The sequence below is a fragment of the Musa acuminata genome, chromosome BXJ3-5 (assembly GCF_036884655.1).
Source record: "Musa acuminata AAA Group cultivar baxijiao chromosome BXJ3-5, Cavendish_Baxijiao_AAA, whole genome shotgun sequence".
Taxonomy (NCBI): Eukaryota; Viridiplantae; Streptophyta; class Magnoliopsida; order Zingiberales; family Musaceae; genus Musa; species Musa acuminata.
The window spans coordinates 4,908,847-4,935,340 of NC_088353.1; the positions used below are offsets into that span (position 1 = coordinate 4,908,847).

Here is a 26,494-nt window from a genome sequence, read left to right on the forward strand (position 1 = left end):
TAATTTGATGTATAAAATAATACTTGTATTTTCTTTAATTTCTCATTCTTTGCGGCTCATCAGACTCGATCGATCTGTGCATCGATAGATATTATATGTTCTGATGACATTATTGAAGTGGTTAGCTAAAAACCATGATTGATGGGTGGATGAACCCTCACCAGCTGACATAGCCCATGTGCTTGCAGCATATAGCGTGGCCACCACCGCACGTTGCTGTCGCCCATGCGTCCCCCTTGATCTGACTCATGTGCCTGTACAATCTTGGACAAGCTCCATCATAATGATTCCACACTAATTAATATGTAATTATGGCAGGAAAATAAGTGCAATCACAGGAATCCTCATTGGCAAATCATCGTGTATCAGTGGAAATCAACTCAATCTTCGGTTCATTACGAGAGGAAGACACTGCAGCAGCTGAAAGGTTCCATGTTGTGCCGCTACGCTCATCATGTTCCCTGAAACTACTCATGCCAAGGGTGTAGTCCAGGTGAGAATGTAGTACAGGTGAGTTCGATTGAGCCAAAGTCCTTTCGAGCCAACAAATCTGCTAGAATTTCGTATCTACGTGGAAATAAAATAATACCAAACATTCCAGATTTGTACAGCAAGATCACAATCAAATTACCACAGTGCTTTCAGCTGAAACAAAATTTTATTTGACTTTCCCCTTCTTTCCTCTCATATTGAGAGTTGGCCATTTATCTGAGTTCAACGATGGTTCAAGAGGATTGTATGCCAAGCGATAAACACTATCATTCAACCAGATAGTGCAGCATTCAGTGCACTATGAACATCGACGCCAATCTGTGCTTCAGCCTTTTCCAAGTCCGTGGTAGCTGAGTTTAGCTTCTGGGTGAAGTCAGCAAGTCCCTTTTGGACCAGACTTGGATCGATGCGGTCAACAGGAACAGCCTCAACAGCAACTATGTCTGTAACTGAGTTAGCATGTACGAAAGCAAACCCACTGCTAACAAAGTACTTGGTAACTTCATTCCCTTCGTGTACAGAAAGGACCCCTGGTTTGAGCTCGGCAATGGTGGCAACATGTCCAGGCAAAACACCCATTTGCCCTGTAGTTGCTGGTACAATGACCATATCAACCTAAAAATAGATAAGTTAGAGGACAAAGAAATCGAAGTAGTAGTCCATTTGTCAGCCTTAGTATTTCATATAGACACCATGGTTGGATTTTAAAAATCAGCTAATAGAAAAATATTGATGATCATGGCATGATTTCTTTAAAAAATTAGTGGTTATAGGGCCAAATATGATCAATGACAAGTCTGCTTGAACTTTCTAGCAGTCACAACTAATTTCTCACGGACCATCTCCATCTCCACAGTGTACATGAAGGAGGTCAGGGTCAATGTGCACTCAGAGATACATAGCCAACACTTTACCAGAACAATGCTAGTCAGCGTGCACTTTGCATGATGATGCGCAAATAATCAGATTATTTTCCACATGAAGACATTTTAGAATATGACCATGGTTGAATTATTTTTTTACAGGACATCTCTATTGAATCCTTCTTCAGATAATGCTTAGAATGCATTAACAGATCATGCTTGCTAAATGGCTAGGGAAATTATGCATCTAGTTTTGATGGATTAATAGGTAAGACTCATGCAGATCACAAACCTAAGAGAGAAATTACACACGAATCTGTCATACATTGTGATGGTTGCAAGTATTAACATCTATGTGAACAGGGTTGTACTGAACGAAGGTTGATAGACTAGCCTAAGATTTTGTGCTGAATGTTCCATTTGATGCAAACACCCTTTATTCACTGCCAGCTGCACCCAATTTTCATGGAGCATGAAGACTTCAAGATTTTCCATATCAAATAGCTCGTAGAAAATGTATCATCAAAGTTTATGAAATCTCTTGAAGAAACCATCTCATTGAGCCATAGCTTAGGTTAGAGGAATAATACCTCTGCTAACAAAGAGTTTAACAGCGTTTATCATTTTATTCAACATTTAGGCTTCCAAATCAGCTCTTATAGGAAGTAACTACAAGTAAGATTGTAACTGAATGTTCTGTGGCACAGTGGAGACCCTTCCACTTGCTGCCAGTCCGATCAAAATTTTCATAAAGCACCAAGAATCACCATTTTTTTTTAAACTATTAGCTTGGGAAGGGCATATCATCAAAGCTCTCAACTTTTCTTCAGGAATTATGTCGTTGAGCCATAGATAAAGCTAAATAGAGACAACCTACTCTCACAAAGAATTTAACATTGATTACCATTTTCTTTGACATTCCAGCTTTTGGATCAGCTCTTTTATGGTCATAATTCCTCATGAGATAGTACCTTCAAATCAGGACCTCACATTCACTAGACATATATAATACACTCTCACAATGCATTGGTCTGTGCACCAGGCTTTGCATGCCAATATCACACTTAGATTATACCTCTGTAACTTCGAAGTCTGGTAATCATGGTACAGCAAAACTTAAATTTTCAGAGGGATGATTCCATGAAGCAATAAAATGTACATTCCAAAAGGAAGGAATACATAAAAGAAGAAAGTAAATATAAACAAATAGCACTAATGTAACTGCACATTACACATAATGCAAGTATTCACTCTTGAAGGCTCTCGTCTAAAAAAATTTGCTATGAATATCTAGCATTATGGCTCTCACATCCTTAAAAGGTAATGCATTGAAAGCCAAACACAATGAATCAATTAATACTGAAAATATAAAGCAAGAATATTCAAAAGCGACAACTAAAGCAGTAACAGTCCTTGTCTTATAATGTTACATAATAAGTTCATTGGGGTATGTTGTTATCACATCAACCACGCACAATAATCCTCTTATCCTTGTGTATTTGCATGTTGACATAAGCAGCAGGTATGAGTTTTAAAAAAAAGTTATTTATCTCCTTTATTAATTGTTCCAAAGTTGTAAAACATCCACTATATTTCACCAAAAATTATGATGAATTAGACCAAACCTACTAGCGGCTTCCATCACAACGAGATAACAAGTTCAGAAGCTTTTAATAGTTTCGTTCCTTTGGCATATTTTTCCAGTACTATTACAACCATCCTTCTCTCTTTCTCTAACAATTCCAACTTTGTTAAGTTCATAATTAAGTGATTAGACTAAGAAGATGTGGTCTTCCAACATTTGAAGGATGCCCAGGGTTTTGTATATACAAAATTGAATGATCAGCCATATTTAATTATGTAGTTTTAGCTAAAGAATCTAAATCCTGCCTCTACCATTTAGGTATGCTCCAGCCTTACCTTCCACTAACATTGGTCAGATGAGGAATCCTAGGGTTTCCTCAATCTATCACCGACTATTATAAGGCATAACTCACTCAGAAACCTAACCAAGTCCTTATCACTAAAATATCAACAATCTAACTGCATGAGATGTCCGATTCAAATTTCAGATTGCACCTCCCAGCATCCGAGCTGTTGCTCCCGGACACAATCAACCACAAAACTTTCATCCACCATTTCGGTGATTGCAAGAACTAATTCCTAGCAATTGACTGAAGAGGATGGAATGAATTGACAATAACATTATAATTATATATCTTATTTCATCAATACAACTTAAAATTCTTCAAAGATTTCAGATCCTAAACTAAATTTATGAGATGTATTAACAAAGATGCAGAAAAACCCAAACATCAAGGAAAACAAAGAATCTAGATGAGACTTAGGAGGTGAAGTGAGCAAGCAAACCTCCTTGTTGGAGATCTCGGATTGGTAGGGGATGACGAAATTGACGGTGAGCTTGGAGGGGATGGAGGAGGGGGTAGGTGGACGGGGCTTCATGAAGGCGAGTGGCGTCTTGGGCGGGTCGATGTTTGGGGCCACCTTCCGCCACGCCTCCACGAACGCCGTATCCTCCGACGGCGCTGCCGGGAGGTCGGTGGAGAAGGGGCGGAAGGAGGCAGTGCTGCGATGACCGCCTCCGCTGAGGGCGCGTGTCAGGAGGCGCGAGGCTTGGCGGTACATGGTTGGTCGCTGCGCCCACTCGATCTCTCTCGCTCGCACGCTCAGTTGAAACGGGGGAGACGATCGAGAGAGAGAGAGAGAGAGAGAGAGAGAGCGTTACCTATAGATTGGGGCTTTCTTCTTGGGTCCAAATCAGCTGTTCTTAGCCATCTTACCAGACAGGAAAAAGCGCGTTCCTGTTGGTTAGTTTCGTGGGTCCCTCTGTAGAAGCTGCTTACTAGTGCGGGGTCCATACTTAAAGCCCAAACCGAGAGGCGATATTTGCTGTTGCAAAACAACTGTCCGATGTTTTCCTAGTTTTTAGTTCTTCATAATCTAATCTATATTTATATATACACATTTGGGCTTCAATTTGGTCCAATTAGCAAGACGTTCATATTGGGCTATTGGGCCTGAAAGGTCTCCTCTTCAAAGAGAGGAGGAGCCGCAGCAGCGGTCCACCGGTGCGGAGGCTGCGATGGGCGAGGCAGAGTGGCTTTGGGCGGTGGCGACGTGCGTAAAGGCGCTACTGATCCCGACGTACCGCAGCACCGACTTCGAGGTGCACCGCCACTGGTGCGCCCTCACCTCCGCTCTTCCCCTCGCCCGCTGGTACTCCGACGCGTCGGCCCCTTGCTGCCCCCTCGACTACCCCCCGCTCTTCGCCTATTTCCAACGCATCCTCGCCCTCCCCGCCACCGCCCTCGGCGGTCACCCCTCCGACCTCCTCCGCCTCTCCCCCTCCTCCCCCTCCTCCGCCCCCCTCCCCGTCCTCATCTATCTCCGCGTCTCCGTCGCCGTCACTGACGTCGTCTTCCTCCTAGCCGCCGCCCGCCTCGCCCACCGTCGCCTCCCTCCGGCCAGCCGCCGCCTCGTGCTCGTCCTTCTCCTCTGGTCCCCCGCGCTTCTCATCGTCGACCACATCCACTTCCAGTACAATGGCTACCTCCTCGGCATCCTCCTCCTCTCCCTTTCCTTCCTGGAGGAGGGGAAGGATCTCGCCGGGGGACTCGCCTTCGCCGTCCTGATCTGCTCCAAGCACCTCTTCTTGGTCGCCGCACCCCTGTACTTCGTGTACCTACTTAGGCATTACTGCAGCGGGGGCTCGTGGGAGGCATCGAGGAGGTTTCTGACCATGGGCGCGGCAGTGGGAGCTGTATTCGCCGCTGCATTCGGACCATTCTTGTACTATGGGCAGGTGAGCGTTGATTCTTTATCGAGTTACTTCTATTTTATGTTTGGTTGGAACGTGAAAAAGTAAAGATCTTAGTCGAATTGATCTTCATTTAATTGCAAGATGTGATTGCAAAATTGGGTCTTTGGCTTGCAAATTCCAATTTTTTTCACGGTAGAAAACCTTTTATTTCCGTCACAATACTAGTGAAAAAGGTCTAACAATTTCTGATCAAGAGGGCATTTTCTGAGTCCAGTTGGCAATTTCTTTTTCAGTTTCTATTCTGATTGAATCGATTAGGGAACATTCATGTTTTTTATGATGCCGAGCTCTTTTCTAAGAACAAGGTCACTTATTTCTTGCAATGCTTGGCATAGAAGGGAAAGTGTACAGATTTAGATTCTTGGCTGTGTTCACGACTTGGAGGACACGGATGAGATCACTCTGGAGAGAGACACCACAAGACAACCCACTAAGGATTAAGGCCTAAGTTTCTAGTAATCTACAGCCATTTTGAATAGCTTCTGTTGATCTACATGGCAGGTGCAACTCCATGGACTTAATTGACACATCTTAGCTCTATGATGTGTGCACTTCCACAAGTCTTATGTTGACCCTATCTTTGGTTCAACACATGCAAGGCATATGCTAAATGCTCAAGTAATTATAATGATCCTATGCATTGAAGGAACTTTTCACTAAGTTCCTAAGGATGAGCATGGTGGATGTATTGGTTATTGACTACTCAGGGGAAACATTGCTGTTCCAACTGCAAATGAGATATTCTATTAAACAATGTTCAATCAATTGTTTCTATGTCGTTGCTTATAATCTCTAGGTGCCTACACTGTGTAGACAAATATTTCAACTTCTTCCATTGTATATATTTATGCCATCCATAATTCAGAAGGTTCATACCTGGATTGAGATTTAATAGGGATTATGTGATAAGGATTGACAATGTCGAACAAATCAAATTGGCAGAACTATATTTTTTGGCATTATATACACTTATTTTGATGCTGTAATGATCATCCAATATGCCTAGGATATCTTCAATGCGAAACATTGTTGGATTGAGTTCAATTATCCAAACTCCCAAAATTTTTGTCCAAATATAAAATACACAAGGTGATCAAGAGAGAAATTTGGGTAAGAACTTGGATATACTCTTGAGAATTCATATTCATAATAAGGCATATTTCGATTTTCCTTGGACTTGGTACTGTTGGTAATTTCAGTTTATGATGCTGATGCAGCATCTTATGACGCTCGGTTAGGAATTCATGTTTTTAGATACAATCTTGTAATACTTTGGTTTTCTCTATTCTAATACATACAGTTGGTATTTTTTACATGAATGCTCATATTTGCACATGATAGTTAAGAATTGGACATAGTGATAATTGTGTAACATATCCACCTACTTAGATTGGACCCAAAGATTCTTGTGCAGGATAAACAAGGCTTGGATGAAGTGATATTTCTATCATCCATAATTATTACACCATCAATCTCAGGCTCTGTAAATCGTGTAGTAATAATCCCATTCATTTTATATAGGAGCCCGCTATTGTGTTAAATTATCCGATCTACTTGTCCTTGATTTTGTGCCCTTGGCACATATTGGATGTCATTTATTAAGAAAGCTAATAGTTTTTATAAATATCTTCCGAATCCATCAGTTGAATATATGATGAAGTCTTCAACTTTAATTTGTTAGATATTGAAAATAACTGTTTTCTTGAGGCTAGGTACCAAGACTTCTATAATGCTGAATTGGGATATAGTGGTGGGTGACAATACTATTGGTATATTGTCAGAATATGGGGATTGATTTAAGCAGAGCTACTCCTTGGGTACCAAATACAAATTGAACTTCTTGTAATTCCTTTTGGTTTATTATCTGTTTATTATTGACTTGTACATGGTGCAATTCTTAATTCCTTTATTGAATATTTCTGATACTGCTGTCTTATAAGATAGATTTGCTTCTTGCAAGATGTGTGTGATTTGAGTTTTCATCCCATTTTTAACACTTGTATTCCTGCAGATGCAACAGGTTCTTAGCCGTTTATTTCCATTTGGCAGGGGCCTATGCCATGCATACTGGGCTCCAAATTTTTGGGTATTTTATATACTTCTTGACAAGGTCCTTTCCTTTGTGCTTTTGAAGCTGGGATTTGATATCCCAGCTCCAAAAGCTTCTTTTACTGGTGGACTGGTTGGAAATTTCTCCCAATTTGCTGTGCTCCCGCAGGTACTGCCCCATTTTGTTGCTTCCAGCAGTGAGTATTCGGCTAGCTGTTCTGATCTGACATCTTCAAACTTCTGAATTGATAGGTCACACCATTGATAACCTTCTTGCTGGTGATATTTGCTATGTCTCCATGTCTCATTAAGGCATTCCAAAAGCCCCAGCCAAAACACATAACTAGATGGGTGGCATATGCCTTTGCCTGTGGCTTCATGTTTGGTTGGCATGTTCATGAGAAAGCATCACTTCACTTTACAATCCCACTTGCTCTAATTTCAGTGAATAATTTGGATGATGCAAGACATTATTTCTTGTTGTCAATAGGTATGCTCTCAAAAGTAGTGTTTTCATTTATTTCATGCAGATAGGAAGCTGTTCTCTTGGTGAAGTCTTTTGGATTCGTAACCTGTTTAAGTAATTACAGAGCTCTGTATCATTGATGTGTGTGTGATTACTCGAATTACTCCATCATCAGAAACTTGTTTCTTGTTGGTATTCATAGTGCTTCTCTGCAGCAGATTTCATGCATTGACATATATGTTCTTCTTAGAATTTGAGACCTGAGAAGATTGTTGTGCTGCTCTTTTAGCTATGATACTATGGTTAGTGTTCTGTTCATTGTTTATGCGACTAATATGTGGTTACCATTTTTATTTTTTGCAGTATCCTGTTACTCCATGTTTCCTCTGCTGTTTGACCCCCAGGAGTACCCAATAAAAGTACTGCTGTTGGCCATACACTCCATTCTCATGTGGATAGGTTTTTCCTCATGTTTCAGAGTAGATGTTGCTCCTGGAGGAACTAAAACCAACAATTCAATTGCTTCAAATGGAAAACAAGGATTTATTGGAAAATTTGGAACAATATATCTTCTGGGATTGTTGGGTGTGGAATTATGGGGTCAGCTGTTGCACCCATATATTTTCGGCAGTAGGCTTCCATTCCTGCCTCTTATGTTGATTTCCATATACTGCGCTGCTGGGATGATGTACTCTTGGGTATGGCAGCTCAGGCAGATACTCAAATGCAGCTGATATGTTTATCTTTTTGTTTCTAAACAGACAAGTTTTCATTGATATCAGTTGGCAGAGAATTTTGATTAGAAGTTATTGGAGGATTATGGCCATCAACAATTTTTATTTATTCAGAGAAACCCCCTTCTAGTTGTATGTTTTTGGACCAAAAAAGGTCATCTGTATACAAAGTGGACAGAAAGAAACCTCTAGGGTATGGAAGGGATTTCAGCTAATGCCTCATGAGCTGCTATCTGCCATTTCTACAGCAATGTTGATGCATTACAAGCAGTTATTTGTTTCAGGAGTTCTGCTATAAGCATTACTGATTGATTCTTTTCCTGTTGTCTTAATAACTCTTATTAAAGTTTAGCTTGAGAAGTTATCTTAGTCCATTGCTTTCTTGCTCAGTGCTGTATACTGTAATTTCTCTTAATCCACACAGGATACAAGTGTTGCATAGAAGAGGAAAAAACATGAACAGAGACACAGAATCAACATCACTTCATACAATTCAGATTTGATGAAGCCTATATCACATGCCTACTCTATTCCCATTCATTAAGAACATGATCATGGAGGAACTGATGTTCTAGAGTCCTCTAGAAGGTCATAGCAAGGGTAACATATGTGTAAAGATGAGGGTATAGAGAGAGGAATTAGGTTTATTTGTTTTCTTTTTAGAAACAACTGCATCAGTGAATGTAACAATTTGACTTTCCTACAAGTAGGGAAAATGGAAGTACCGAAGCTATTTGTAGTCAATCTCATTAAAGTTCAGATAAACCAGAAAGTTGCAAGAGAGGCAGCAAAAAAGAAGAAGAAGAAACTTCTACTTAGACACTTCTCTAAGCAAGAAAAGATTGTTAGTGCTAAGAATACTAGATCATGTATTATGTACTGATTTAGATTTTTAGAAGGTGCAATGATATTGATCAAAGACTTAAGATAGTTACTACGAATACTGGGTGCTTGAAATGAGAGAAAACTATTGGGTGCTCCATATTTCAGCATAATCCAAAAGATTTTGGGTGAGCATGGGGCTATCTACCGCAGTGAATTTGTGAAAGTATTGAGAGCAGATTTGATGTGACTTCTTCCTGCTTATGAAGATGGGGAATTGGAATGATATCAATAGTCATGGACAGCCTCGAGATTGCTAATCATGGGGTAGCCATGGTTATCCACCACTGTTTCCTGGGCATGCCAAAAGCATTCATGTTCCCTCTAACGACTGAACCAAAGTTTAAGCCACTCATTCTCCAGTATTCTACTGTTTCATTCCATTGGACTCAGTGCCAGCTCGAGACAATCTGAAAGGCTGGAGCTTGAGACAGCCATTCCCCAACAGGTAATAAACTATCGTCTTCTTCCCCAGCCAGAGCATGCTTTATCTCCCTCCCTCAATTCTAGTGCTCTTTTGCTCTGCGGCAAAAGCTTCACAAGTACAGCAAAAGCAATCATTTGATTAAGCCATCATTGACATTTTGTTGTTAGCCACTAGTGAACAGATCATGATGACAATGTCTGAAGAGCTTGTGTCCCATCCGGAGGAAGAAGCTTGTTAGAGCAGTAAAGAGGCAGATCAAAGGGCAGACATGCACCCCACTCGCAATCCCAAAGACAAGAAAAGGCTGCTTCTGTGAACTGTGGACTAATGATGGCATCCATTTGTGACACCAGCCATGTCTGCAGACCAAGCAAGTGCATGTTTTCCTTCTCAGCTCTCATGGTGTGTGCACACTTGGAGCAGTGTCAGATAACACCTATTAATGAAACATTCCCATGGTGCAAAGGAAGAATGGACTCCGAGAATGGGAAGAACCAAATATGATTGAGTCTGTGGTGTGCTCTTGTGATTCATGAACTCCAGCTGTTGTAAGTTCTTATGAGAAATGGTCACATGTTGCTGCTGGATCATATTTGCTTAAACAACATATTTCTCACATTCCTTCTCGTCATCGTCAACTTCCACGGAGATGGTTTCTGATACGAGAAGGAAAATTTAATGCATTAATCATTTGACATTGTAGCAAACAATTGCCACTCCCTCTCCACCATCACATCACCCCCTTCTTCCTCCAGCTGCATTAGTTGAAGTGACAGAAGCATGTTCTGCAGGAATACTTTTTCTTCTTCTGCTCTGGTGGCAACCATAATCCAATGTAGAGTGTTGGTTTGAAGCTTTAATCATTCCAAACATGAATGGAAATCCAATAACTGCTTTCGGTAGGAAGGCATGCAATTTCCTCAACCTTCCTTTTCATGATGCAATGAGAACATTTACTACAAGTTTTATGATTCTGAGAAGAACTCATTTTCTGCTATTCAATGTTTCTGCGCGACACATTGAATGGCGTGACCTGCTTCCTTTGCCTGGCTGTACGATGGTGTTTGTGATGCTGCAGTGTCGAGGGCCTCACCTGCTCAGGCAGTGGACTCATCCTCCATCACCGAATGCATTTGTGAATTGGAGAACACAAGCACATGATTCGGATGCATAAAGAATGCTACATAAGTTAAGGCCAAATCATCAGTTAGCTGCCTCTTTCTCACACTATTCTATTTTCATAAGAGTAAATGCCTGCTTTGGTGGATTCAGATGTACATCTCAGGAAAAGAAAAATGCTGCAAGATGTAATGAGCCATAAGGAGATCGAAAGTGACATCTAGCAGTTTTTTTCTTTCAAAGAAACATGCTTTAATTACTGGGATGATGAAAGTCCCCAACAGCTACAGAGCCTTGAGAGTGAGAACAAAACATATTTCAAGAAAGTGATTAAAAAAAGACTATTGGTTCTACTAAAATGGATCCAATTGATATCTTTAGCAAGAGTTATAATGCTATCACATAGATTATGAATGGATTAAGGAATAGGAGAAGAGCAATCAAGTATAACCTACCATTCAGCTTGGAGAGGGCTATTAGCAAAGGGTTTGTAGGTAAATCATCCTTACAAGAGATAAAACTTTAAATCAAAGGATAATAAGTTGAGAAAATGGTTATTGCATCTCTGGGGAGTAGCTCATGTTCCTTTGTAATATTTCCCCTTATGAATATTTCTAAACTTAGAAATTGAAGGACATATTGAGGAAAACCAAAGAGTGTGGAGTGATAAGTTTGATCTATTCTTTTCTTTGTTCCTCGAGAACATGAGACTAAACACATAAATAATGAGAGAACTATATATAAGAGGTAAGATCTATCAATAAACTGAGAGAAAAGGTTTAAGAATTACCCATGTAGTGATCATCTTAAAAAGTTAAGATTGATTCTTAGATTCAAAGAAGAGAAGGGTTTCGTTGAATTTGTAGAAGAGAAGTGCTAGAGAAACAAGAAAAATAGGAAATGATTTGCCCACACTCATTCATGCAAAGGAAAACTAAATTTTGATTCTTACAAATTTCAGAAAGTACTAATAAAACTATAATTATACAAAAAAAAAGATTTCTCCCTACATTTATAAGTAAGGAAATAGTCAACATAACAAAAGGTGGATAGCCCAGTTGAGATATGAAGATGATTGGAAAAGAGTTTCTAAGCATAGCCTCCGAAGAAAGATTTTAATTTTTGAAAGAATATTAAGACTCTAGACTACTTTCCAATTCTCCCTCTCTTCAACTTGTTGTGGTATGCAGACACTCTCTTCAGAGTATTCGTAAACACTTTTGGAGGCAAAAGTAGGATTGAATAAAGACTTCAAACCCAAACATCATCATTAAACTAGATGGAGAGATTCTTTTTTTTTATTTTTATAATGAGAGCTAGGTGGAAAATCCTATTAATCAAGAGTTCTAAGCATGGTCATAAATAAGATGAGGAAAATATTTGTAATTGAAGAAAGACTAAGAACCATTCCAAAGGAAAATATTTTATCCTATTCCATCCAATTTTTTCAAACTATTTTAGTATTAGATATTGTGCCACAAATATCACACCATATACAAGAACTCCTTTTACTTTGCAAATACAAGGGGTCAAAGAATATTGTGCTTGACAATTAGAACCTTTGGATTTAATGTAGAAGAAATGTTGAGAATATGAAAAATTAATTTAGAGTTAACTGTGTATTTGTAAAGGGAAATATCACTAATTGGGAGATGTGATTTAGTCTAACCAATTAGTCAAAACTTTCTAGACGGAAGGAGTCCCCCCAAAAGAATGTCTTACTAATTTTAAAGATTTTATAAATAAAATTTTAATAGTCGAATAATTGATGGTATAATAAGATTAGAATTAAGAATAAATTGATAAAGATAATTTTTTCGAGATAAATTTGTTTTACCATATTAACCCCCGAGTTAGATTTGTCAATAATCTTATTTTGAATATTAATCGAAAAACATAAAAGATTATTATTATTATTTTTACTTTATTAACATTGGAAAAAAGCTCTTGTACAATTCATTGAAGTCATTGGTATCTTAAATGTGATATAGGTGTTTACTAGTTTTGATTGAAACTTGTATCATCTTTGTTCACGAATTTGAGTTAAGATCGAAAGAAAGACTAATCGCATTAGTGTTTAATATCATATACGTTAGCTTTCTAATTTATTATTATTATTATTAAGTTCTAATTTTCGATTTTTTAAATAAAATGAGAAATAACAATATAAATATGGGAGGAATAGAGTCGAAGGGAAAGCGCTATATATATATATATATATATATATATATATATATATATATATATATATATATATATATATATATATATATATATATATATATATATATATATATATATATATATATATATATATATATTTATATTTATATTTATATATATGTGTGTGTGTGTAAAAGCCGACAAAGGAAATCTCTTCTCCAGCGCTTATCCCCCTCCCTCGGCATGGACTCGCCTCCTCCTCCTCCTCCTCGAGCCCCGCCACCGCCGCTGGCTGTCGAACCCCTGACGTCGACGGAGTCTGACCGCCAGCACACTGAGGCCTCCTCCCCCTTGCCTTCTGTAATCCTCAGCCATAGCCTTTTTATCATCGCCGGCATCATCGTCTGCGTCATCGTCGCCTCCTTCTCCATCCACCTCCTCCTCCGCTTACTCTCCTGCCGTCGCCGCTCTTCCTCCGCGGTGGCCGCCTTGCCGCTGCCGCTCGCACGTTCCCTTCCCGCCTCGGGCTCCCCCTCCCTCGCCGCCGCGGCCAGTTCGGTCATCGCCGACCAAGAGAATGCGGCGCTCATCGACTCCCTCCCGGTGTTCACCCTGGCCTCGGCCCTCGCCCTTCTCCCCAAGTCGTCGCTGGACTGCGCCGTCTGCCTTTCCCGGTTCCGCCCCCAGGACGAGCTCCGCCTCCTCCCGGCTTGCCGCCACGCCTTCCACTGTTTGTGCGTCGACCCTTGGCTCCGGACGACCCCTTCGTGCCCCCTCTGCCGCGCCTCCATCTCCCTTCCCGGCCCGCCCCTCCAGCTGCCGCCGCCCGTCACCGGCGACCGGGAGCCCTCAAGGTCCGGTAGCTTCCGCATCGAAATCGGTAGCGTCAGCCGCCGGAGGACTCCATCAGCGGAGGAACTGGGAAACCACCCGCAGCCACCGCTACCGCCGAACCTGAGGACGTACTCGATAGGGTCGTCGTTCGAGTACCTGGTGGAGGAGGAGGTGGAGGCGGTGGTGGCGCGGATCGCGAGGCGGAAGGAGAAGGTGGAAAAGTCAGGTGAAGACACGGCCCCCGCCGCCGCGGCGGACACGGCGCCTGCGGCGCCAGGGGAGGGGGTGGCTGAGGCGGCTGGGGGCGGGCGTGGGTGGCTGAAGGAGTACGTGGACCGGCTGGCCTCGTCGGCGTCGTCGTCCTTCTCTTCGCTCCGCCTCTCCGGTCGCTGGAGCCACCGCTACGACGGCGACGTCGGGCGGCAGTCGTGGGACCTGGAGGGGAGCGCGCGGCGGGACGCGGAGGAGGGCGGTTACTACGCTTTCTACCGGTGGCTGATAGGGGCATAACCGACATTTCATGCTCTCTCGATCCCCTCCTATCACTGCCGCCACCGAAGCTTCTCTTCGGATAACCCCCCACCCCACCCCACCCCTTCTTACCCAAACGCCTACCCCCGTGTCCCTGTGTTCCCAAGACCACCTTGGGTCGACTCGGAGGACCGATGCCCATCGGTGGGACCCACACCAGTTGTAATAAACAGAAGAAAAGAAAAGAAGAATAACCAAAAACGATTTGCCAGGAAATGTTTCTGTGATGTTGAGAATTACTGCCACCATGATTCCATTCCTCGCCGGCGCCCGAGCTTGTTTCACCATCAGCGTCCGTGGTACATCAAATCCTCTGCTTCTTCTTCTTGTTGTTGTCGTTGTTGCTGTGCTTTTGTTCTTGTTGTGGGAGTCGCAAAGTAGGACGACGAGGGAGGGTTAAAGAAGAGGCGAGGGGAGGAGCAGTAAAACTGAATAGAGTCATGAGGAGTTTGAATGCTCCCATTAATACATGCTTCATTACACCGCCTGGCCACCTGCACCTCATTTAAGCCGAACATGTGTACTCTTGCCGCGGGTTTGGTGGTGGTGGTGATGATCTGTTGTCTTCTCCCTCCATCTACAACATTAATTACGGATCACTGTTAAAACAAAAGGAAAGGTTATGTTACCGGAGCAAGTTATACGTTGCTATCGGCTCGTTGGTTTTGGATGTGATTTGAAAACTAAGCATCAAGCACACATTAAATGTTGCTTGACGGGTTGCGACGCCAAACGTAGGTGGATACATGGAGCTCGCACTGTGGCGGGGGCAAGGGGGAGGCGGGGCGGCCGTGAGGTTGTGGTGCCTTTCAAGTCTCGTGTATCCATCCCGAGAACAGGACAAGCATAGACTCGGATGCTTGCTAGTGTCTGTATCCGTGAGAGTTTTAAGAGATGTTGAAGGTAACTGCAAATGTCACACCAACCCCTACCGTGTCGAAGGTGTTTAGTAAAAAATTCCTACGAACATGGTTATATTGGCCAAATAAAGCTCGATTCATGTTCAGGGAAAGTGCACTCTTTTTTTTGTTCTTTGTTATATATATATATATATATATATATATATATATATATCGCTTTCTTAGAGTCTAGTCCAAGTCACCTTCTGATAGCCATTATTAATTACCTCGCTATCTCGCCGGAGACTTGCTGCAATATCTTCGCAAGTCTGGATTTTCTGTCGGATGCTAATTCGTCCATCGTTTTCTTCGTATTCAGCCATTGATTTGGAACCCTTTTTTTCTAATACGAGTGTCAGGTCAGCGTATTGTCAGGGTCTTGGCTTTAAGATAATATATATCGATACAAGCCAACAAAATGCTGTCTATTTTCGGTTGCTTTCGAGAATACACTATCCGATTCACATTAGACGTCAGTCAAATGCGCAATCCGACACATCAGATTGCCTTTGACGTGTCGGCTTACCGGCTCATCATGTGAATATATATATTAGGCACGCTTCATCTCGAAAGGTGGACTACGCGGATTTAAGTCCAGCGACGAGGACCAACAAAGAGTGGCCATGGAAGACATACGCTACACTGAGCTTGACTTACTGCATCAAACTGATGGTGACACTTGAAGGTGTAAAGCACGAAGAGATACAGTACCTCCGACGCATCGATGCTCCCCGGGGACCTGCTTATAGGGTTCGGGTGATGCTTGAGGCTGCCGTTCATCAGCAAACATTACATTGTCCAAAATTCCTGCTGATTAGATACCTGAACTCAAATGTTTTTTTCACTTCAATATACCCAAATAAACATTAAATTCTTATCATTTGGCAATCGAAAGGTTGACATTTGGAATACAACAGCCCCAGCAACACAACCGGTTTGCTAAACGAAATATATAACCTGAGCATGTACACATACATCAACAACTCTAGTTTAAGGTTTACCTGTCAACAAATATGTCAAGTCCTTTGCCTATACACTGAGATATCATTGTTACCAGATTATTCCTGAAAGTAATCAATCACCAGAAGTTTTGGCAGGAATATCAATTGCGTTTCAGGAAACCAAAAATTCACACATGAACAAGTTCAACTCTTAACCGGAGATCAAATTCAGACGGGGCAGATCACCATACTCCCTAAAATTGGAGTGACTGGTCAATTGAAAAGAGCTTCTCACTGTCAATTGGCCCAAAAAACTGATGGAAACCAAGAAAAAAACAGGATATATGGAAATTTACAATTGACATATATACATAAAAAATTCACTGAAAGTTAACAAGCATGCCTCTTCTGCCAGTGATGGAGATCATTTGTGCTACTAACTGCCTCTGATATCCTCTTCAAACGCATCACATTGCCCAGAATTTCTCTGTATCTGGGCTAAACAAGGATAGGTCTTGGATCTCCAGATTTGCTATGTGCCGATTAACCAAGCATGCTTGTAATGACTTAATCAGAAGAAGGATAATCAGCAGAAGCCACCATCCATTGTCCTCCCTGTTCAGAAAAATAAACCCAATTTCATTAGTATTTTCCCAGGGTTAGTATGCATCATGTTTTTAAAAAAAAATATCTGAGCAGAATGTACTCTTTTTCTTAGAAATTCCTATGGTCAAACCAGTTCCCGTCCTACTTGCTTTATTTTCCAATAAAGATGGTATGATTCTTTGTTTTTCCAAAATTTAATTATAGGCTTCTTGCTAAGTTGCCATAATCATCATGCCTAACACATCAATGTTTACTTTTATTTTTCATGTTTTACAAAAAACCTAAGGATATTTGAGTGAAGATACAAAAAGCCAAATGACAGAATTTCATAATTTACAAGGTTCTTTGGATATATAAGTTGGCATGAAAAACATAGTAAGTGGATTTAGATCACAATGCTAAGGTATCTTGGTCCTACAACTAAAGTTGATTAAGCAATGAGTGGTTCATATGCATGAAGTGACTTGAAACACTGCATAGCACACCTTAATTTGGATGTGTCAAGATTTCCACCAAGTTCTGTGGGCGAAAAACCAGAATATAGAATTCCACAAACAAATGCCACCATCTGCAAGAAATCTATAATTATATATCATGGAATATACTACAGAAACCTTGGCTACAAATTCTTGCATCTTATTTAAATTAACAGCTTAGAGGAAACAAGCAGCCCATAAACCTGTAAGTGGTAGCCTAAAGCAATATCCAGAGACAATATAGAAATGCAAATAGCACTTTATATAAACAAACTAGTAATGTTCTCTATAAATTAGACAAGTTGGAACCTGGTGCAGTCCTTATATACAAGAATAAACTACAGGCTTCTTCTCATATTTTGGACTTCTAACTATATCAAAAGGAGAATTGTTATCTGTTGTATAAGGCAGTGTCTACATAAGTTCATTTAACTCGATAAAATACTGCAAGCTTTTGTAACTATTGGAATCAGTAAAAAGAAAGATGATGCCTTCCACTGATTGTCATACTCATCCTATCAACATATAATTGTTCGATTTTCAATAGGTAAAGTCTTTCTGGAGAAGCGCTTGAAAGACTAATAATAAGTCAAGAAAGAATAATTCCCAAGATCAGAGATTAAAATATTGGTCCAACACCTGTACAAACTGGTGGGTGGTCTAGTATGGTTATGGTACAGGGTGAGGAACCGACACTTGGTACAGTCAATACCATCTAGAACAGAGAGAGAGAGAGAGAGAGAGAGCGAGCGAGAGAGAGGAGGAGGAGGAGGAGGCGGTGGAAGAAGCATGAAATTAAATTTCACTGGGTTTGAGTTGTACTAACCAGTATTTACCAGTCCAGCAGGCACCGAACTTCCCATTTCGAATGGTTTGATCCTGTTTTTACATTTTCTAAAGATGTTAGTTGCAGGTTTTTCCTTTTACAAGGACCTGAACCAAACCAGTTTTTTCTTTTAACGAGGATCCAAACTGTCCCGTCTAAGGCTCGTGACTCCTCATGAGCATGTCCTCTTCACGTATTCTCCCTCTCAATACTGTCATGTCATTCGCTGCCCGCTGCCTACCACTATTTCTCCTTTTCTTCTTCTCCTCCTCTTCCTCCACCACCTCCTTCTTCCTCCTCTTTATTTCTCTCTTCTTGCTTCCTCCTTCCTTCTTTTCCATTCTCCCTACCCCCCTCCCCAGCAGAATAATATCATGGTACATGCTGGCATACCATATGTCGACATGAACCAGACCCACACCAGTCTGGTTGTTGACTGGTATGCGTTCAGTACCTGAAATTTCATTCCTTCGGAAGAGGCAGAGGTGGTGGATTATGGTAGGACTTGGAGGTGGTAATGTGTCAAGCAGCAGGTGGCTGCAATGCAACAGAGAGGAGGTGAAAGGGAGAGAAAGTCTATAAAACAGAGAGAAAGGGAGAACAAAAAGGAATAAGACACTATGATAGCGGACATCACGATAGGCCTGGTACAATGAGTTTGCCAAGTGATACAATTCATAAAAACTGTATCAGACCATCTCATCCAGGTATGTGTTCGCATTGACTGCCAAACAGGTAAATACAGAACTGTACTTGCTGACATGGTCAGTATTCAAATCATGCTTGAGATACATCTTGACTTATAATTATGAAAATGTTCTAGTATCCACAAATCTTTCACTACCACTTTGTGCTGTTATGCTCAACATCATTTGCCCTTGACACATGAGAGTAAGATTTTCTATAATTTCAAAATGAAAATAACATATTAACTTAGTAAAGAGAACATATTCCAACACTGCAAACACTAAAAATGTTGATAAGACACTATCAGTAAAAACCCTATCAGAGTACAACCAATCTTCTGATCCATTAAAAATTCACAAGTCCTAGCCAACTTTGCTTCTAAAGCAGTTGACATCAACACAAAAAATTGAATTAAACCTAGATGTTTCTTTTGTTGTCACCAAAAGAAAATTACAGTGGCTAATTATGCATGTTAAACTGCAGATAAATAATCTACCAATCAGATGTAAATACATGGGTTATAACTTGTCACAAACTACTAGACAAAGTTGGTATCAGTGCCTACATACTTCTCATATGACAGCATAATGTTTGCAAAGTGCAGTGTAAAGATATTACAATTTTTTGTTATTATTATTTTTTATGTAGTCAAGGAAGGAACAACATTTCAGAAGCATACTCATTCAACTGAAAGTTAGAAGTGACTTCTACAAAACCAGATGGAAATGCATCATGATGTAAACCAGAACAAGACACATGTTTTTCTTGTAACAGGCATTGAAAGTATAATATGTTGATCAGCTACTCTTGGATCTTGTTAAAACTAGCTTACCCACAAGCCACATAACTTACAATATTTACTATGGATGTAGCATTCCACAGTGCATATACACGAGCAAGTGATGATCTTTTCGGTCCTCGGCTGAATAAAGCATTAAGACCAGCCGGAAAAGGAGAAAGCAGTGATAGGGGAAGTATAAGAAGGACAGCAAGAAAAGCCCCAAGGGATATCCAATAGAATTGAACTAGTGTAAGAAGGGTAACACTAAAATCTCCCAAAAGCATGATACATATCAGCAGCTGTAATGTTTCCTGAAATAAAAGCAATCATATCATCCTTACAAAATTTGGCCTGAAAATGTTAAAAGTTTAAAGGCTCTTTAACACCACGTCATTACCTGAAAGCCTACAGGCCTGGTATTTTGTAGTAAAAGAGAAAGTGGGAACAAATAGTCCCTTCTATAATCCAATGATTTTAATGTTACTTCATTTATTATCCCACCATTTACTCCTCCAGTCAACTTCTTGCATGACATTGTGTGACTAGTACAAGGTTGACTTTGCTGTAATGGCTTTAAGATCTTGCTTGAAACTGAAGAGTTTTTCCTGGGAGCACATAAAGAAATTATGATACACATGTATGAGAAGGAACTTAGTTTTAGTAGTCAAGAAGACAGAAAAATAAAGGCAATTCTAATCACCGTACATGTTTCTGGCGCATCTTGGACTATTACTTGTATCTAACATGTCTGACTGGTGCACATTGTTGAAGAAATACTCGTTTAGAGCTACCAATATACCTAGTTGGTAATAACCAGAAGCAGTGGCCTGAAACCAGCCCAGTTCAACTCTTACACCATGGTGCTCAAGTTGGAAATTTGCATGGCTATTTGTCCAAGCAACGACAGGATGCAGTGCAGAACGAATGCATCCTTGCCTTACTGTCCTCAACTGAGCATTGAACCCAGCAACAAGTCTATTCCAAATAGCTGTTGAGACATACTACCAAAAAAAAAAAACTACTAAAGATGCTTGACAATGTTAGTGATATATCAAGATGCAAGATGAAAACTGTAAACTGATTATATACCTGACCGAGGAGATTGGTCAATAATGTATCACTGTGAAGATAGTAAGGGGACATATAGCTTCCGTCACCACCAAAAATTATGCACATAGGGAATCTCTTCTGGATAGTTGAGGCTATGTCTAGCCGTTTTTCATCGCCACCAAGAAAGAAATCAATGTAGGCAACCATCAAATCAGGGGACGAACCAACCTACAAAGTAGGCACTTGTAAGACAATGTCTGTACACTATTCAATATTAGTACTCAATGAGAAAGCCCATAAAAGCATTTAATGTTAACTAAGTTCCAACAGGAGAAGATAATCTGGTGTTCCCTGAAGCTATGCTTTGCTGCAAAAGAAATAGAAACATCTTTCAAAGTTGACCATGTAGATATATATATACATAGAGAGAGAGAGAGAGAGAGAGAGAGACTGGTTTTAATGTTGATTTAAATAGAAAATACTAGTCTGTATTTTCTATCCTCCATCTCCCATCACTTTTTTATCTAAAAAACCTAGGTCAAGAAGATGTATTTTACATCTAAAACTGAGTCTAAGTCTACAAAGTCCAAGTTCAAACAAAAGTCAGGTATAGGTCTAGCTTAAGTCAAGTCCTATTAGTTACAATATCTTGTTAATTTTGAGGTCAATAGGACCTGAAATCAGATACATTTAAACTTGTATTAAGGGTTTATTTAATAAATACAGCTACTATTTTCTTTTTTGGCATTTAAAAGTCCTGGGTTAAGATCACCCACTTTTAATATTTTTTAAAATAGGATAACGTATGGAACAATTGGTAAATTCATAACACACATATTTTTAAAAAGAATACGGTTGCTGATGCTGCTCACTTCACCTTTATCCACTTTTCCTTCTCTGTTCCCTATATCTCTCAAAATTTCTCCTTACCTGTATATTCTTTAATAAACAAAATTCCAGCAGAAAACACATAGAGAGTTGTCCTTTGACCAAAAGAAGTTGGGTCAACTGATCAACATTGGAGTCTGCTCTAAACTTTGACCTCCAAAAAAAGGGGTCATACTAACAAAACAGAAGCTAAACATGGAAAGTAATTTCAATAATTGAAAGAAAACAATAGTCGAATTATAAACACTATAAAATGAGACATTTCAGGGATAGCAACAGGGCAATAGATTAAATAATGAGCATTGTGAATTACTAGAGATGATGGTATGTTCCTAAATTTAGCAAGGAAAGAGAATCCAAAACTTGAAGAGGCCCAAAACATAAAAAGTAAAAAGGGCAGCCACTCTAGCTAATCCAGGATATAGGGACCATTAAAGTAACAAAGTCTTCCACCAGCAAGTGGAGTAGTACCCTATGACTTGAATCATTGGCACTTAAGTTGTAAAGGAGCAATCATAAAGTAGAGCAAAGGCTCATTATTAAAACATAATGTAGCACAACCAAAATCCATGGCAACTAGATTCAAGCTATACTAAACTGCTGTAGATACATCAAATGAGCGACAACCAGCAAGAAACCACTAGACAAGTTTGAATAACCCTGACTTAAAGATTCCACAAGTCCAAATAAAAATCATCACTGGTAATTTTGCAAATGCTAAGATCTATTTGATTGGATAATCCTAGTTTTGGGAAATAAAATACATATAAATATAGTTGATTCCCAAAAATTGTGATTTTCTAAATTTGATAGTGAGATGACTTTTCACAAATCTTTTAGTGTATGAAAGATATTACTTTAAAAAATATTAACATTTAAAGAAATGTTTACAAAACAAAAAACAAAAAAAGTTATCAAACATGTTTTGCATCTCATTTCCAAAACCATTAAGATGATGACAAATGGGATATCTGAACTTCTTATTTTCATATTATAAACATATACTTTCTTATTTACATATTATCCAGTCATTTATTCTTTTACTTTCCGAACAGAATGGCCATAAAATTTAATATTTTTAATACGTGGTGTTCTCAATATAAAAAGTTTATGCTTTCCCAGATTATCCACTAAAGAATTTTATCAAGCAAACCGTATGAGAAATAACACTACATATATCAAACCTTCATCCCTTTGTAAAGAGCTCGTGATCTGCATGAGCGAAGGCATGAGTGGTCATATTCTGATTTGACATATTCTTGAAGTCGATGAATCTTCTTTCTTCGGCGCCATTGTTTCCAAGACCATGCGCATGGATATGCAAGAACTGAAAGTATGCTGTGTACTGACCCTTCCCACCATTCATATGCAGCAACAGAATTAATCCCATCAATGAACCGATTAAAAGCATCTTCATACCTGAGGATTTTATCACCATTTTTGGAATACAATTATTAAAAATACAGAGAGAACCTACTCTACCATTATTTTGCACCAAAATGATCTATCCTTTAAAATAATAACATTTGAACATTGCACCATATAGTGTGTTCAGTTGCAATCTGCTGAAGCTCCATGCTGTTTATTTAGACGCATCCAGCAAATAGCACATATTTTCATTAAAAGATATACAAATTGACAAAAGAGATGTTTATACTGATCATTCAGGTCTTCTGTTGTCACAAGTGTTTCTTCTTTAAAATAATAATATTTGAACATCGCACCATATAGTGTGTTCAGCTGTAATCTGCCTAAGCTCCATGCTGTTTATTTAGAACATCCAGAAAATAGCACATATTTTCAATAAAAGATATACGAATTGATAAAAGAGATGTTTATACTGATCATTCAGGTCTTCTGTTGTCATAAGTGTATCTTCTGACCAATGCACCTTTGGCTAATAACTGCTCTTCTGATGCTTAAATTTTGCCATGGCCAACAAAAAACCAACTTGAAAGATCAAGAGGCTCGAAACTTAGGTAGGTTATCTTTTCACATGGATTGAACATGCCAACAATGCTCTCTGTTGCAGCATAGCTGGATGATCCAGTAGGAGGCCATGCCTGCATACTATTTATAGACCTGTGACTATCACATGATCAACACATTCATGGAATGAAGCCCATGTGTGGCATGTCTTATGGCATGTCAGCTACAGATTACACCCATAATAAAAAGGCATGATACGCATTACCGGTCCATGCCAGTGTACTGATCAACTGTCAGTATGATACACACCAAGCTATAACAAGCTATACCAAGCGTATGGACACATGATTCACTGGGGTGTACCGATGTACCACTCATACCAATTCTCTATCGGACCGGTACGTACCACCCATACCAAGTGGTATGCTTCGATACGTCAAACCTTGCTGGAAGATAATGAAATCATTAATTTATTAGTTTTTTCTTTTGACAAGTTTAAGGTAACTGTAAGCACATGCCCTAATTACACCAACTTGTTTTAAAGAAAAACAGTGAGCACTGAGCACATCATGTGAGAAAGGCCATGTGGGAAAATGTGAAAGAAGACAAGAAGTGATTGCATAAATTGGTGTTATGAATGGTGGGAATATGTGCATGATTGTATATAATTTTCTTTGCTAAAAAAGAAGCTATCTTACACAATTCCAATAATTGCATTTGGTGGAGAGTAAGAAAGATGCCAAGGCTCTCTGAATGTATTTGAGCCCATGAAGTACATCCTGTGCACATGGCTTTGAGTTTCTTCAGCTCTGCTAGTCCCTGGAACCTAGATTTCCAATCATCATTACAGGGGAAGGTCATGCTACAGTTTTAGCACAAAATGCAAACAGATGTAATAGAGAAAAATTAGTTTAAATCATTAAAATGCTTTAAAAACAAACTATTTGGATGAATAGACGTACCTCTGCTAGGGAAAGTAGATAGGGAAAAGAATCAGAAACATCATGCTGCATCGAACTTGCAGACCGATAAGAGAGATCACTTCCAATCATCTTAATTCTTAAAGCACTTAGCAGAAGTGCTATTATAACCAAAAGAAATGATAGAAGAATAGCAAAAGGCCATGGACCACCAAATGTATGCATTAAATCTTCAAGTGGCGTGTAACAGTTGGGCATCTTGTACTTCTCTGATAGACATTTATATGGACACGATGGTTGTGTAACACCTCCTGCAAAAAGAAAAATGAGCATATCATGGGTTTGAAAGCCAAGAAATCTTCTTTGATCTTAAAAATAGATTATCAATATAAATCTTTGCTAAATGTAAGCTTTCTTCACCAGAAATTGACACTAGAAAAATTATACAATACAAAGTGATTACCTCTCACATAAATGAAGTTTGCCCGTCTAGGAAGTACATCTAGAGAGCAAGGAACACAAAGTGATGAGTTAGATCCAACGACATCCTTGTATGTGCCTACTGGGCATTCCTGAAATATGTTCACATAACCATCTGCATTCAACCATATGACATAAACAATGAACAACTTCAGCTATGTAAAATACGCACTAGCAATGTTCAACCAACTTGATTGGGGCAAATATAGTCATTAGAAGAAATGCAAGTGCATGACATAAGAAGGAACAATATCCTTGGGAAAAATAAGATTCCATGCAGATACTATCTTTGATTTGTTTGTCAGATGTCATCATATTCGCACTGTTCTATAGGATAACATTCTCCAGTTGCCAAACCTGATTCCAAGTCCCTCTGAGATCTCAATTCAACCAGGGACCACTCTTAAGATATCTGTTAGATCCCTTTGAACAAGCATTTAACACTTTGCCTTTGTGCACAGACATATTTAATGTTAATGATAATCCTCCAAGCACCAAAATTATATAATAGATGGATATAGAATGTACGAAAATGGAAGGATATAAGAGCTCTACCATCAACTGCAGCACAAAATTCAAGAATTCTGATGGATATAAAGTACATATTTTACTTGGTCTTGTAAGATAACTTTAATTTAAGGGCCCTATTCCCAACTCTTTAAGGCCAGCTACATGGATCCTTATCCTCAACAAGTAACAGGCTAAACAGAAAGAAAAACCAAATCAACATAGAAACAGAGATTTTAATAATTAAAAGACAGTTTGAACTTGAACAGTTAAGTGCATGGTACCACAATTTAGATATTATGAGTAATTACTGACAGAAAGTAACAAAAACTGGCTACTTAAGTGAACATACAGTGCAGAATGTGCCATAGAGCCCCTTGGGACACTTCTTTCCTGTGATAGTTCCTTCTTCCCCATGATATCCACCATTGCTTCCGGTTCCTCCACTGTGATAAATAAAAATCTTTAAAACTCAAATAATCTAATTCTAGGGCCATAACAACATATTATGAAGAATTGAGGACAATATTTAACTACAAAACATAATATGAGGACTTAATGCACCAAGCAGAAAATTACAGTACGTTATAACGGAAGTAAAAACAATACATGTAACTGAATGATTCAACCACAATGTCTTAAGTCTATGACCTTGTCCTATATGCCTAAAACCAATGTTCGCTATTTAGCCCGGACCAGTACGAAACGGGCGGCAAGTACTGGTCTGAGCGCTGATCGGTACACGGACCCACCCCGGTCCAATCCACCGTATAAAAGGGAAGGGGAAACCCTGGTTTCCCAAATCTCGCAAGCATCGCCTCCACCTCCACCTCCGCCTCAGCAGGGCTCAAGAGCATCACCTTCGATGCTGTGATTGACAGTGACCTCCGCTTGCCTCAACCTCACTGCACTGCCACATCTCAGGTAAGGTCTTCTCCTCTTCCTCTTTCCTCCTCCCTCCTCCGCTGCTTCCTCTTCTTCCCTCTTTCTTCCTTCTTCCTCTGCTATCCCTTCCTCTTCTCCTTTATTATTCCTCTCAGAAACATTGGTACTTACCAGTGTACCATGTGTCAGTACACCAGTATATGTCGTGCCGCCAACCG

General features: G+C 39.7%; 4 protein-coding genes across 7 annotated transcripts in view; 2 read left to right on the forward strand and 2 right to left on the reverse strand.

Moving 5' to 3' along the window:
* Positions 1-639: 639 nt before the first annotated feature.
* Positions 640-4,079, reverse strand: LOC135637637 (ATP synthase subunit delta', mitochondrial-like). The gene is made up of 2 exons (XM_065150304.1): positions 3,726-4,079; positions 640-1,107 (listed from the first exon to the last, which is right to left on the reverse strand). Exons 1-2 carry the CDS (start codon positions 3,999-4,001, stop codon positions 763-765), a joined length of 621 nt encoding a protein of 206 aa, XP_065006376.1. The 5' UTR covers positions 4,002-4,079; the 3' UTR covers positions 640-762.
* A 322-nt stretch (positions 4,080-4,401) lies between these two features.
* Positions 4,402-8,814, forward strand: LOC135637537 (probable dolichyl pyrophosphate Glc1Man9GlcNAc2 alpha-1,3-glucosyltransferase). Its single transcript, XM_065150105.1, has 4 exons — positions 4,402-5,178; positions 7,208-7,414; positions 7,498-7,735; positions 8,075-8,814. The coding sequence occupies exons 1-4, from the start codon at positions 4,459-4,461 to the stop codon at positions 8,443-8,445; spliced, it is 1,536 nt and encodes a 511-aa protein (XP_065006177.1). The 5' UTR covers positions 4,402-4,458; the 3' UTR covers positions 8,446-8,814.
* A 4,419-nt stretch (positions 8,815-13,233) lies between these two features.
* Positions 13,234-15,407, forward strand: LOC135637538 (E3 ubiquitin-protein ligase ATL4-like). The gene has a single exon (XM_065150106.1). The coding sequence runs from the start codon at positions 13,280-13,282 to the stop codon at positions 14,378-14,380; it is 1,101 nt and encodes a 366-aa protein (XP_065006178.1). The 5' UTR covers positions 13,234-13,279; the 3' UTR covers positions 14,381-15,407.
* A 971-nt stretch (positions 15,408-16,378) lies between these two features.
* LOC103984453 (uncharacterized) overlaps positions 16,379-26,494 on the reverse strand; it is a 35,141-nt gene continuing 25,025 nt past the window's right edge. For 3 of the 4 annotated variants that reach the window (XM_009401941.3, XM_018826464.2, XM_065151670.1), the window contains 11 exons: positions 25,744-25,837; positions 24,868-24,976; positions 24,447-24,715; positions 24,183-24,310; positions 22,740-22,974; positions 20,707-20,895; positions 20,323-20,618; positions 20,015-20,222; positions 19,689-19,928; positions 17,333-17,415; positions 16,379-16,856 (listed from right to left, as the gene is read on the reverse strand). In XM_009401941.3, the coding sequence (XP_009400216.2) occupies positions 16,709-16,856; positions 17,333-17,415; positions 19,689-19,928; positions 20,015-20,222; positions 20,323-20,618; positions 20,707-20,895; positions 22,740-22,974; positions 24,183-24,310; positions 24,447-24,715; positions 24,868-24,976; positions 25,744-25,837 (1,999 nt within the window). In that variant the 3' untranslated portion in view covers positions 16,379-16,708. Of the gene's footprint in view, positions 16,857-17,332; positions 17,416-19,668; positions 19,929-20,014; positions 20,223-20,322; positions 20,619-20,706; positions 20,896-22,739; positions 22,975-24,182; positions 24,311-24,446; positions 24,716-24,867; positions 24,977-25,743; positions 25,838-26,494 lie in introns of all 4 variants that reach the window. The other variant, XM_065151671.1, reaches the window with a different exon arrangement.